Below are 13,365 nucleotides of genomic sequence, written 5' to 3'. Positions count from 1 at the left end.
AATATACCATGCTTGTTACCATGGTTACCAGACAAACCTCACTACCACTAATTACATTGTACAACGATCCAGAATCCTTTGACGAAATGGGCATTTAGCAGTCGTCCATAATTATGCTGTATACTAGTATGTATATGCTTTTAAAATTATGCAAGTCCGGATAAGAGATACGGATCATACGGTAATTCGTTTGTAGACAAAATTCGTGATAAAAATTAATACCATCACCTTCCTCATCACTTGAGTGGAGGCTAGAGTCATCATACCTGTACATGTATAGGAAAACCTGTCAAGGCGACCACTCGGACAAGGCGACCACCTGTCCTAAAAGACCACTGAAACCAGGACCGAGGGAGTATTTCCAGTCAAATGAGCCTGGATAGGGAGACCACCTGGTAACAGAGACCAACTTGTGAAGGTCCCTTGAGCGGTCGTCTTAGACAGGTTTCACTGTACATATATTCAAGGCATGAACAAGACAAGCAACAAACCCACGAACAGCGGGTCCGGAAAGTGGAGCATGCTAGGGGTCGGCGGATTCCGATCAGAGAAATTTTGCCCATTCCAAGTGCTTTTTTCAACGCGGCCCAGAGGCATTCTGCTTTTAATGTTATTCTGCTGGCAAAAGATCCGGCATTATGTTGCTCCTTTTTCTACTCTTCTCGTATGACGAATTCACATACCCGTGCGGTATATCTCTCTACTATAATGATTCGCCAAAAACAATCAAATCCGGCCAATCCTGCGCATCATAGTCAACTACCATCGCAGTGTTGGCCGGATTTTGTTGGCGAGTACAGTCAACTTCGCTAATAATGACTAGGCTCCGGCGGATTATGCTCGCGAAATCACGGAATTATGCTTTCATGGATTCTCGCATTATGCTAGCGAAATCCTCATAATATTATTATGCTTTGGCATGCAGGGATACATACTCACTTTGTTGTACTTATGGAGCCTCAAAGTTCGGAAAATTGTGCCTTTTCGTACTCGCAAATGGCCATTAGTACAACAAAATACATGAATATCCCCATACCAAGATGACCATGCATGCTAGAGATCAACATTACAGTGCATTTCAAAACTATAGACGCGTAGGGTTTTTGAAATATTTCAAATTTGGCTGGAACTTTTTGAGAATAGTTTTCGGAATATTGCTCAGGATCCGCGGCTCCACAATTACTCTCATATAGTTTCTAAAGGATTGGATAACAGACGCCCAATTTGGAAAATTTTATGCACAAAGTGATCACAGATTTTATGTGGTATAGATGCTGGCATAACGGTTTTTGCCTAGGTATACTAGGTACGCGTCTATAGTTTTGAAATGGACTGTAGTTGATTTCTTTTGTATTAAAAGATTTTTTCATTGCCAAATTAGTTTGAGTTACCTTTGAAAATTATCATGTTCATCTGTCTTCGTAATACCCGTCCAACCGATGTCACCCTCACCCTGCGACAAATCAGCTCATCTCTCCCGTAGCTCCACCTCTCCTTACACCATGACCGAACATCAACTATACCTCATTATTTTAATTTATATGAGAACAATAACCATAGCTTGCACAGTCGATGGTCTCGATCCAGCGCGTTTCTCTGCACACCTTTTCGGAAAGGTTGCGAAGTAGTTCGTGAAAATGAAGAAAGTTGCGATTTCTTGCAAAACAAAGGAAAGTTGCGAAAAAGTGGCCAGCATCTTTGGAAAAGTGCTACTCCGAACCCTTTACCATGCGGACCACCAGCACTGATCAGGTGCATTGTAGCTTACAGACTGGAATTGTGGTACAACCATGTAGTTATGCTCCTACATCCGAAAGGTTCCCTCATTATACTCCAAATTTTCAACCTCCAAATTATGCCAATAATTATGCCGGCATAATCCGCCGGTGCCTAATATATAATAATGACTGTGGATAAAACGACAATTCGCGAATAACGACAGAATTTCCATGCCCAGAGCAAAGTCCCACCCAACTGTAATACATAATTATAATGAGACTTCGGGTGTAGCAACACTTCGCGAATAAGGACACTTTTCTGATGCTCCGCCGAGTGTCGTTATAAGCGAAGTTGAGTTATAGCACTACCATGACTACCGGTATGTGTTCTGCTGGGGCTGATGAAGGGAGCAAACTAGTATGTGTTCTGCTGGGGATGATGAAGGGAGCAAAGTAAAAACATGTCACTAACTAGATGTCAGGTTGGTATCTTCACCTGCTGCCTCAGTGCCTGAACCAATGAAGCCGAGTGTGGGCACATCATTGACCAATGCTAGGGACCGGCGGATTCTGCTCGAAAAGGTGGCAGATTCTGCTCGAAAAGCAGTGAAATTGGCAGAACCATACAAACCTTATGGCGGGCAATTCCTCGAATTCTGCTCCATTTCTTTATCCACATACCAAACATGCATGAAACTTACCAGAAAAAGTACCGAATTCTGCCAATTTTTCTGCCGGCAGAATCCGCCGGACCCTAATAATAATAATAATAATACTTCAAATTATCACTCCCTTAGTATTGACTCACATAGATTTTTGCCATACCTAAGCAGTCAAATATTCCTGCATATTTCACTCCTTAGGGCTATATTGACCTCTTATATTTGACTCCTTAGGGGTTGCGCAGTTGAACGGTGCCTAGTGCAGCAGTTTCACTGCATGAGTAGGCCGTGGTGCAACGGTTGTGCAATCATAAAACCGGGATTCATGAGGTTATCGTTCTGGAATTTGAAATACGGACTGTTTGTCGTGATAAATCTAATATTGACTTCGTACTTGGTCAGTATAGGAAATAAAAACCTCGTAAAAGACCTCGGCTTCGCCTCGGTCTTTTACTCGGCTTTTATTTCCTATATTGACCTCGTACTCAGTCAATATTAGATACGTAATAATAATAATAATAATAATAATAATGACGACTACACCATAGCTCAGTGGTTAGAGCATCGCTGGCTACAAGCGAGGGTCCCTGGTTCGAGTCCTGGTGGTGACAGTCAATTTTTTCTTCAGACTTTTCCCGTTTGTCTCTTTCCCTCAAACCAGTTAATATTTTATGACTTGGGGCTCCCCGCGTGCTAGTTTGTACGTGAAGTGTGTGGGTTACAGTGAGGGCTGCGTCCCACCCGCCTGTGTGGATTCACAGGAAGTGTGAGTTACGAAGTCTGAAGAAAACGTTGAACGGTCTCTGCTGGGATGACGACTACACCATAGCTCAGTGGTTAGAGCATCGCTGGCTACAAGCGAGGGTCCCTGGTTCGAGTCCTGGTGGTGACAGTCAATTTTTTCTTCAGACTTTTCCCGTTTGTCTCTTTCCCTCAAACCAGTTAAAATAATAATAATAATAATAGTTACAGTTCGCATGTCACTCATGGAAGGATCCATGGGCTTAACGCATCTGTCAAAGAAATCCAGGCAGAAGAGCCGACAAAAGGCATCTCATTATTGTTAGAACGTATCGCAGTAAGAACAACTACGCAAGCGCAGCACATTTTTCCACAAGCATCAGCCATTTTTTCTTGTCTAGAGCCAGTTCAAAACAGTCAGAAATATCAATATTGGCGTGCTTTAGATCATTTTTAATAATTATTGTCAATCCATCTGAGATGGGGTCAGCCATCCTAGCCAATGAGAAAATATGAAGGAAGCTCACTCGCCAGCGGCGTCATTATCCAGAGCAAAGGGTGTGTCCGACGTTCTGATCCTTCCAAATCCCCCAGTACTAGCCCTTTCCCAAAGGTGCTCCGGTTTAATTCGCACTTAGTGCTTTTCGCGTCCCTCAAAATAATTATGCTGAAAAGTGCTCTTTTTTCAGTGAAAACAGGCAAAAAGTGCTCTTTTTCAGTGAAGGATAGCCATGATAGGGTTTATCGGGTGTTAGCGGCCGTCGTGAGTTCCCTTCGGGAACGGACACGATAATTTACTTTTTTAATTTTTTTATAGCCATGATACATGTTCAGATATGAACCCAAGCTGAGAAATGAATACGCACTCTTCCATTTATGGGTCCACGAAAGGCAAAACAGGAAGTAAAGTTCAAAAAACCCACTTTTACAGCATTCTGTACACCGGGTACAAGCTTCACCAACTTGTCCCCCCCCCCCCCCGAAAATACGGCGTGCCAAGGCCCATCCAGATCCAGCATTCGGAAACTGTGACCGCATGCATGAGCAAACAGATTTTAGCACTTTTTAAGCTAAAAAAGCTCAAAAAGGGGCGATAATCACCAAAAAACGCAATAAAGGGCGAAAGAAACGGGCTTTTCCAAAAAGGGCCAAAAAGGGCGAAAAAGGGCGAGCACCTTTGGGAAAGGGCTACACAGTACTGGTCTGAGCTCGCCCACTTTTGGCCAGTGGTATCCCTGAAGACCCGCTTCATAGTTTTTGGTCAGCCTAAACTGTCCCACACTGTATGCCTGTTCCTGTCAGTTCAGCAACATGGTCCTTTGCATTGTATTCTCCCCAACTGGCCAAGTATTAGTAGTTGCGCTACTAGTTGCCGAGCTCAGCTTTGACTTTATCCTGGCTTCTCTCCTCTCCTGTTGCATACAATTGTGCATGGTCTTTCACAATGCTCTTTTCCCGAGCGATCACGGTGTGATAAACCTCACGATAGGTTGCCAGCCGCCACAACCAGCATTTCGTTCCGGAACTCCTCCGGCCTCTTCTTTGGGCTTACGTTCGCTTGTGTACATGTAGTCTGCTCTTGTGCGACTGAGGTCATTTAGGCTTCAGGGCAATCTTTGCCCGTTCTCTCCATTGACCGGTTTGGCTGATAGAGTTAACTCACAGGACAGCCTCAGCTAGCAAGAACGTGCTGCTATTCACCAAAATCCGATCCAAAACGCCAGTCTCCAAGTCCTATCCACAGTCGAGTGAACGATCAATTACCTTGTTTAAGTAGTTGTCATGACAACGTTATTCTGAGACCAAGTACATAATCATTCATTGATTGTAACCACGTGACTTTACTATACAACTAACGTCGTGAATGACAACAACTCGCACCGCACCGTCTTTTCACATGCCCCGATCTAACGTTAGGTTCGCAAGGGCTTGGGCTGACTGACTTGCAATGGCTACCACCGCTATGGAACATGATTGGAGCCTGTAGTGGGTCTACTAGTAGTACTACATGTACCACCGACCCGTCCTGTACTTCGACATTGTACTTTTGTAGTGATGTGCGTTTTAGCGCAGTGATAATCCTTTCGTTTTGAAAACCCAGGCCAGCCGGCATGCTCGCATGGGCCGGTCGTTGGCCTTTAGACCCCCGGACAGGCGGTCTGACAGGACGGTGACAACCAGCTGACAACATCCGTCGCGCGGGACTTCGGTTGAGTAGTCTCGGCATGCCGCACACATGCCCCTTGGGCTTCACTTCAGCCAAGCAAGCGTTGACTTCAACCTCCTTGGCTTGACTCAGTCTGTAGGGCCGTGAGCTGATCATTGCGATCAGATGGGTGGATGCGATTGAATGGGGACCTTTCGTCGAGCAGTTTTCAAAATCCTCTCCCGAATGCCGCACTCAAAGCAGTGTATGTTCCTCGTATTAGTGCTTGTCCCTGGACAGACGCAAGACAAGCGCTGACAGGCGCTGAGTCGATGATACTAAACAACTGCGAAACTACTCGTATTGCTGCTCACGAGCTCTCATGATCAATTGAATTCTCCCACTCGCTAGCCGAGTCTGATTTTGTGACGAAGGTTTCCCTCGATCGACCGGATCCGCGGACGAAAGTGTAAACTCCATGTTCTTTTTGCTCGATGCAGTTGATGAGGAGCGAGCTGAACATGGTTAGGAAGCTAGGTTCTCACGGCAAACCTCGGCCAGCCTGACGCAGTGCAGGGTCTGCCATGGAAGACCGAAGGTAGCGTCTACGGGAGCTGTGAATAATTCGAGCGTGAAGCGGTTGTTGCTTCTGCAGCCAAAGTCGAAGTCGCATGGACTCGTCGAAGTGAAACGTCGTCATGAAATCTCAGCTCACTTCACCTGACCGGCCGCTAATGCGTGGCCCGACCATCGTGGTTGTGCACGTCGACCAGGAGATCGCAGGCAGGGCTCAGGGTGGCGCAAACACCGCGTCAACCGCTAACAGCACATCGTCCTATTCCTGCTTGGCCAAGCCGGCTGCAGTCGGCTCGGCGACTGGCACTGGCAGCGGTAGCAACATCACAGGCAGCAGTAGCTGCACGACCATCGATGATTGGTATCGCAGGCACGGCGCGCCGCAAGAGGCCGTGTCGAATCGGGTGCTCCGCAGACTCCGGGCCCCGATCAGGGCAGGCGGAGCAGCGTCTACATCCTCCGCATCACTTTCAGCAACAGGCAACATGGTGTCGCGTAGCGAGCCCAGCATACCCCGGGGTAAGAACAGCTACGGGTAGGTTCGCTCTGTCCCTGGAAGATTACACGACGTCGAATGGTGTTGAATGAAAACAAAACACAATCGTCATAGTCAAGTACTCGTAGCATGTTCCACTGTCCGAAGATTGCTCATTGCCCATATAGGGCAGAGCCTTGTTCACAAGAGAGAGATTGGAAGCCGTGTGTGTCTCTCTCTCTAGCTCTCTTGTGAAAACAAAACATTAAAAAAATGTTGAACTCGGATATAGTATTACCCCCCCCCCCTCCCCGGATGGTGGCGAAATACTTCATATGGGCAGTCATGTAGTGTACAGAGCTGCTCAATGAAATCCAGCCGAGTCAATTAAGTTAGTTTGCGCCTTGCATCATTTCGCAGCCCATTGTTCGCAGGTGTAGGGCTAAACAAGGCTGGAGCTTACTTGAGTGGCGCGACTAGGTTTCATTGAGCCGTACTGTGCACTACACGACTGCCCATATGAAGTGTGAAGTCATTGTATATGTAGTGAAGTTAGTTGTTCCAACGAGGAGCACACGCTTCTTGCCGAACTTGACACTTGACTGACTCACGACGGCCGACCATGAATAATGCCGCCGAAGTCGCAACTTCTAAGTTTGTATAATAATATTATTATTATGTAGGACTATTTAATTTCTTGAGTAAAACTTCATTTATTTGAAGAAGAGGTTGGTGCGACTTCGGCGATAGTAGGGGAAGAGTGTGTTGCTCCCTACATGGGAGCTCGCGGTTTTCCTGCGGTGTCAAGTGAGAATTCAAGTCGGCAGGAAAACCGCGAGCTCCCATGTAGGGAGCAACACACTCTTCCAAAACTTCATTTAGCATACATTACGTAACGTAAGTGGTCCTCCAACTAAAGTGCCATACGTAGTATGTAAGGTTCGTCTATGTCCGAAGTATAAATACTACCTGGGATTGCATATGTGGGTCTGCAACACCCCCCCCCCCCCCCACACACACACAACGTTACAACTCGGCCAGACTGAATAGCCGAGGCTCATCTTGCGAGAAAGCATGCTTGGCGTAGTCATATAGAAAAAGGCCTGAGACCTCGCGGTACGAACACCTCCCTTGTTCCTCGAAGACACCTACTCGATGCGAACTTAAAACACTTTAAAAAAAATTGGCCACGCTACAAAGCATTGTGATGTTGATTCTCGAGTCACACGAATGCAAACGTAATACCACTGAAATCAAAGTCTGTGATGGAGTTTAGCTGCCAACATAAGGCATAGACCTTATGCATACGGCGACTTGTCAATCAGTAGTTACCGCTAAAACAAACTGGAGTTTCTCCTCATTGGACGTGCACAGCAGTTGGCCACGAATGTTCCCTTCTGAGTTTCGGAGTCTGAAGAAAATGTTGAATGGCGTCGCTGTTTGGATGACGGCTACACCATAGCTTAGTGGTTAGAGCATTGCTGGCCGTAAGCTAGGGTCCCTGGTTCGACTCCTGGTGGTGACAGTCTTTTTTCTTCAGAATTTTCCCGTTTCCATCTTGTCCTCAGAGCACTGTATGTGTCCTTCAATGTGCACTGTTTCATTCTCTCTTCTGCAGCATTATCACCACATTCGGAGAGCCGCGAGGCAGCGCGCCTCGAGAAATTCGCCAACAAGTCGACGTCAGATCTACTCCAGTGGATCACGGAGAATCGCGCACGCAGCACACTCGGCGAGGCTGAACTGCCACCCAGTGATCTGTTCAAGGTACATTGGAACCCGCTGGATTGTTAACGCCTTTACGAGAAGACGCACAAGACAGTGGTGCTTCCCATGGCCGAAGTGTCTCAATCAAGGCACACAGGCAGACGTGTCCTTGCTTGAGAAGTGCAAGCCCGGGGAGGCTCTATTGTTCACACTTGCCTGTATAACTTCTGTATGTATGTTTGCATGTATGTATGTGGGTAAGTGTGTATGTTGGGGGTAAGGGGGGGGGGGGGTATGCTCACCTGTCCGGTTATTTGCCTGTACATCTCCTTGGCACTGTCCTTGTCCCACAGACACCACTGGTTTGTTTGATAGAATTGATACATCAATCCATTGGAAATTCTCTACTGGCAATGACCTTTATCAGACCTATGTTTAGCCACCACGTCACGACAATGCGTATACTACAGAAACAAAGGAAACACGTCTTTGCTCATGGTCCCGATTTACCCAAACGGGCCTCATACACTGATGGCTTAATTACATACTACTCACAGCATTGCTCTGCACGCGGAGGACTGACGTCAATCATTAATTTCCAGTGGAGAAAATCAATGCAACAATCTCTCCACTCAAGCTCTCCTGCATGCCGAATGTGGTAACGACCGTCAGAAGACTATTAAGTAGAATGCGAATGTGGGTGAGACATTCACACAGACCATGTGAAGCAACCAGTTGAAGAAGTCTACTTTGAAGGGGAGAAAATCAATACTGCCCCGGCACTGCCAAATATCCGCAATCACTGTGATTGTATTCCAATTCGACAATTTTTGCGAGAAGAGCTTGGCGCAAGTATTATTAACCAGCGTGAAATCTCACTTCCAAAATGGTTGTAAAGATGTGGCCACAGTTCTTCGCAAACGTTTGCCATCGCAGACTTCCTGATTCTGAGAAACCACACAATGTTGTTGACGCAAACACTGGCAATTTTGTAGAATAGTGCTGAATGCAGTTGCTGGGCGCAGAGCGCTCACATCCATTCACACGGAAGGCGAATCCCCTCACGGTTTGGTTGCAACTCCGAGTTTCACGCGCTCTTCAGGCACAGAGTTGCGCTCGAGCTCCTGTGTGATTTTGCCTGCATGCACAAGCCCGTGAAGCATAGTGTTCAAGCACGCCAAAAACCTAGGACACTAGGTGTAGACTTGGCTAGAAGGAGCTCATCCTCCCTGTGTGCACTCTACCTACTGAGTTCGAGAATCTCGTGCTAGTCACACCTCTCACCGCACCTAGTCCTGTGCCAAAGCGTAGTGTCACACCTCACAATAGCCAAGTCTACACTCCACTGCGACCTTCATCTGGAAACAAACTTCATAGCTGCCTATGGTCTCGTGTTACAGTCAGTATTGCCTATAGCGTTGGTGTTTGATTTTGAGCATTTTATCACTATAAGCGATATATTACTATGACCGATACTGCATGCAATGTATGCAAGTGGGGTGTCAAATGACTCAGCGCGCCGTGCACATACGCATTACATACATAAACAATGTCATGTAGCTGGCTGTAGCTCCGGACACACAAAATCAGCATTTCCTCATGATGGAGGCATATTTTGGCAACTTGTACAAGCAAAACTCACCAAACAACACTCACTGGACAAGTTCTTCACGAAGAAGTAACACCCTGTTCTTCTCTGACATTGCTTGATTTCACATCAATCACTATAACCGACGCAAAAATAGTGTAATAAAGGTCTTTTGAAATATGAATTTGATCACTATAGGCGATATATTACTATAGACGATTATTACTATACGCGATAACTGTGTATACTTAGTTATGGTAAATGAAAATGAATTTGAGAAATTGATCACTATGTCCGGTATATTACTATAGCCGCCAACCTTATAGGCGATACGGACTGTATATCATGAGATCCACACCTGTAAGCTATACGTGTATAATGCATTGTCGAGCTGACTTTTCTGCATTTGAGGCCTGCGCACCAGGATAATGTGTACCTGTATGTCATAACAGGTTGACTCTTTAGAACGATTCGCACTGTTCTGTCTAACTCTCTCGTGCTCAGTTAGTTTGGATGCTGGTTTAGTCTTTTCTATTGCCTAAGCTGCATGCTTGGACCAGAGCCACCTCCTTGGGCGCGGGGAGCTTGTAATATGGTTAGGGACAGTGGGATGGGAGGAGGCAACCAGGAATAATGTTGAAAATTGAAGAGGTTTATTAAAAGGAGGTGGTATTTGAATCCCCGTGGCTGTTCTGGTAGGCAATGTTCATACAATCAATTTGTCTGCTCCTCTTGTCGTTTGCAGAAGCGCTTCTACGACGAGACAAAGTTCTTGTCGTTCGTACACCAGCCATGTGTCACCAGTGACAAGGCAGAGACCACGCGTCACTCATGGCCGGTAAGGTGATCATTTCCGGGCATACACAGCATGCATGAGCAAAACAAATACTTTCTTTTGAAGTACTGTAAAAGTTGAGTCTCAAACGGGGCACAACGACTAACGTTTTTACAAGGAAGAATCCATCGCTAACTCAAGAAACGTTATACGTATGGTATTCCTTCTCTCCTCTGCACTAGAGATATGGAAGACAGGCGTGTGATGGCAGGGTTTGTGCCCACCATTAAAGTGGGACAATTTTTTGCAAATTGTGAAGCTTCAGACACATCACACTTCCAACTCGTACGGTAGCTGTTGTGGAAGGGAACTCGAGCATGACCGACGAAGAGGATCTTGCTGGTCAAATTTCAGAGATATCCGAGCAATACGTATACATGTACAGACCTGAGTATCACTTCCATGCTGTTCAATGCAATCCTGGCCTTGTGAGTTGGCGCTTGTGCAGGGCACTGTCCACTAGTTTGTACCCCAGGTGCTGTGTAGTCCCAGACCTGCTAACACTATAGGCAATGTAATGGAGCATGGAATAGCACCTGCGGGATATTTTGCAGTCATGGACCCGGAGCTCAGTGAACAGGACTGGATTGTCACCGGGTGCGTATCCTTCACAGGCAATGATCAGTCCACTGCATGTACATGTATGCTCATCTTACTTGTGTTTTGTTGCAGCCAACCTCGTTGACGTCCACCGCCGACGTGCCGCCTCGAAAGGTAAGAGCCTGAGTGTCATGTCCTGTATTGACAAGACTCGATTTCGGGTCACGGTTGAATCTGGTTAAACGACTAGCTACCGCATCGTGGTCTCTGCAGGGACACTTTTGTTCGGTACGCGCAGAGTGTGTTGAACCACTCCGATTTCAGGCGCCAACACCCGCTATGTGTGTCCTATTTACAGTAAAACCTGTCGAGGCGACCACCTGTCCCAGAGGACCACTGCAACAAGGACCAATGAGTATGTCTAGTCAAATGACCCTGGATAAGGAGACCACCTGGTTACAGTGGCCACACTTTGAAGGTCCCTTGAGTGGTCGTCTTAGACAGGCTTTACTGTACATGCTACTTCAAAGTATGTGCTCAGTGCTCTGTCCAAGGCACAGCACTTAGAGTGTTGGCTCATGTGCTGGCGCGAACGCCTTACGTGTATTATTAAAGGACGGTGGGGAGCAAAACATGGGTAAGAGTTAATTTTTCCAAAAACAATTATTCCTGTCAGTTGTCACTTTGCTCGCCAGCTGCTTGAACTGAACCGCACAACAAGTGTGGGAACGAAGCTCAACAAGATGCTATCGCCGCCGGTTGATGGATGAAGCACAGCGGGAACGCACTCGACAGAAGCACTTTTTAATCCTGTCTTTTCTCAATAGAAAGTTCCAAAACCCCAACGACATGTTTTAGCTGGCCGTGGCCCATACAACCGATTAACCGGTACTGCAGTGCTGTTTCAACCCTAACCGTAACTATTCTTAATTGTACTTATTGTCTTGATTTCTGCCCGCTGTCAGAAGAAGAGCAATGCTCGTCAGGCAAGTCAGCGGGATGATCACCATGGTGACAAAGATGGCGATGTGGCGGCTGGTGATGCTGCTCCTCGACGTGCAGGGCAGGGTCGACGGGCCAAGCGACACAAGAACAAAGTGGAGCAACTCAAACGGTGAGTACTGAGTTGTACAGACTACTCGTTCAGTGCAATGCTCTACTGGAAATGATGTAAAGCTTGGTGGTACACGAATGCTTGGTTGTACATGATGTAATGCTTGGTTGTACATGATGTACTGTTTGGTTGTTCATGATGTACTGTTTGGTTGTTCATGATGTAATGCTTGGTTATACACGATGTAATGATTGTCAGCAAATAATGAAATGCTTGGCTATACAATGTCATGATCTATTGCTCGGCTAGGCTTTTCCACATTACGGTCCACATACATGTAGTACACATGATGCAGTGATCGACTATGTACATGTGTGTGATGTAATGCTAGGCTGTACTGATGTATTCCTTGACTCATACCCAGACTGGGAATACTAATGCGAGATAGTGACGACGGCTGTAGCTCACGTGATGATACCATGGAGAGCAGTAGCTTTGGGTCGGATAACTCCGTGTCCCTCAACGCCCGGTGTCTGCGGCCACCCATCGTACGGAGCATGGTCATGGACGGACCTTCCGCTGCTGGTAAGGCGAGGTGGTGGGGTGGACAGGTAGAGTGCTGTGCGTGTGTGTGTTTGTAGGGGGGAGGGGGGGGGGGGGAGGGGGGGGGGTGCGTGCATATGGTTTTGGAGCCTGGATATTGGGTGGAGGATATTAGTGTTGGTGGCTTAGAGAGTATTTGTGATGCTGGGTTGGAGAGTGCATGTGTGGTTGGTGCTGGCACAGAAACAGTTCCAGGAATACTGTGCCCCCCCCCCCCCCCCTGCACTAGTCAATGTCCTCTCTCTCCAATACAAGTTATAATCCGTTCATCCGAAAGTACTAATCTAACAGTTTTGTTGTCTCCCACGTCTAGTTTGTTGGATGAAACGGCCAGTAGTTGTAGATATCCGGTAAGCATCCATACATCCTGCATTGCGTGACCCCGTGCAATTCATCTCTGCCGCGTTTGAGGCCGGAAATCTCCAAGGATAGGGAATTAGAAATTCTGCCAGGTTTTACCGAATTAGGACAGATACATGTATGCCGTGGCCCAGTGACTGGAGAAGATGATCTCAAACCCAGATTTTCGGATTGAAAGCGATTTGTTCGAGCCTCCATTCAACCAAAATGGGGCTTTCAAAAGCAAGCTCACAATTTGGGAATGAATTGACTGTAGTGCTTGTAATCCCCAGATAGAAGAACGAGCAGTTGTTTTTCGTAACTCTGAGTTTCACTAACTTAATCGTTCATCAGACAAAAATAGAGTGTATAGAGTGTGTA

General features: G+C 46.6%; 1 protein-coding gene across 1 annotated transcript in view; it reads left to right on the top strand.

Annotated features, from left to right (window-relative positions):
• Nucleotides 1–5,614: 5,614 nt before the first annotated feature.
• Nucleotides 5,615–13,365, top strand: part of LOC135826061 (uncharacterized) — a gene marked incomplete in the record, with an annotated part of 23,221 nt that continues 15,470 nt past the window's right edge. The window contains 6 exon segments of the mRNA XM_065338699.1: nt 5,615–6,362; nt 7,937–8,085; nt 10,359–10,451; nt 11,121–11,162; nt 11,954–12,102; nt 12,467–12,627. Of these exon segments, the coding sequence (XP_065194771.1) occupies nt 5,966–6,362; nt 7,937–8,085; nt 10,359–10,451; nt 11,121–11,162; nt 11,954–12,102; nt 12,467–12,627 (991 nt within the window).

The sequence above is a fragment of the Sycon ciliatum genome, chromosome 10, assembly GCF_964019385.1.
Source record: "Sycon ciliatum chromosome 10, ocSycCili1.1, whole genome shotgun sequence".
In the NCBI taxonomy this organism is placed as follows: Eukaryota; Metazoa; Porifera; class Calcarea; order Leucosolenida; family Sycettidae; genus Sycon; species Sycon ciliatum.
The sequence above is the reverse complement of the archived record's forward strand: the minus strand, read 5'-3'. Positions and strand labels throughout refer to the sequence as shown.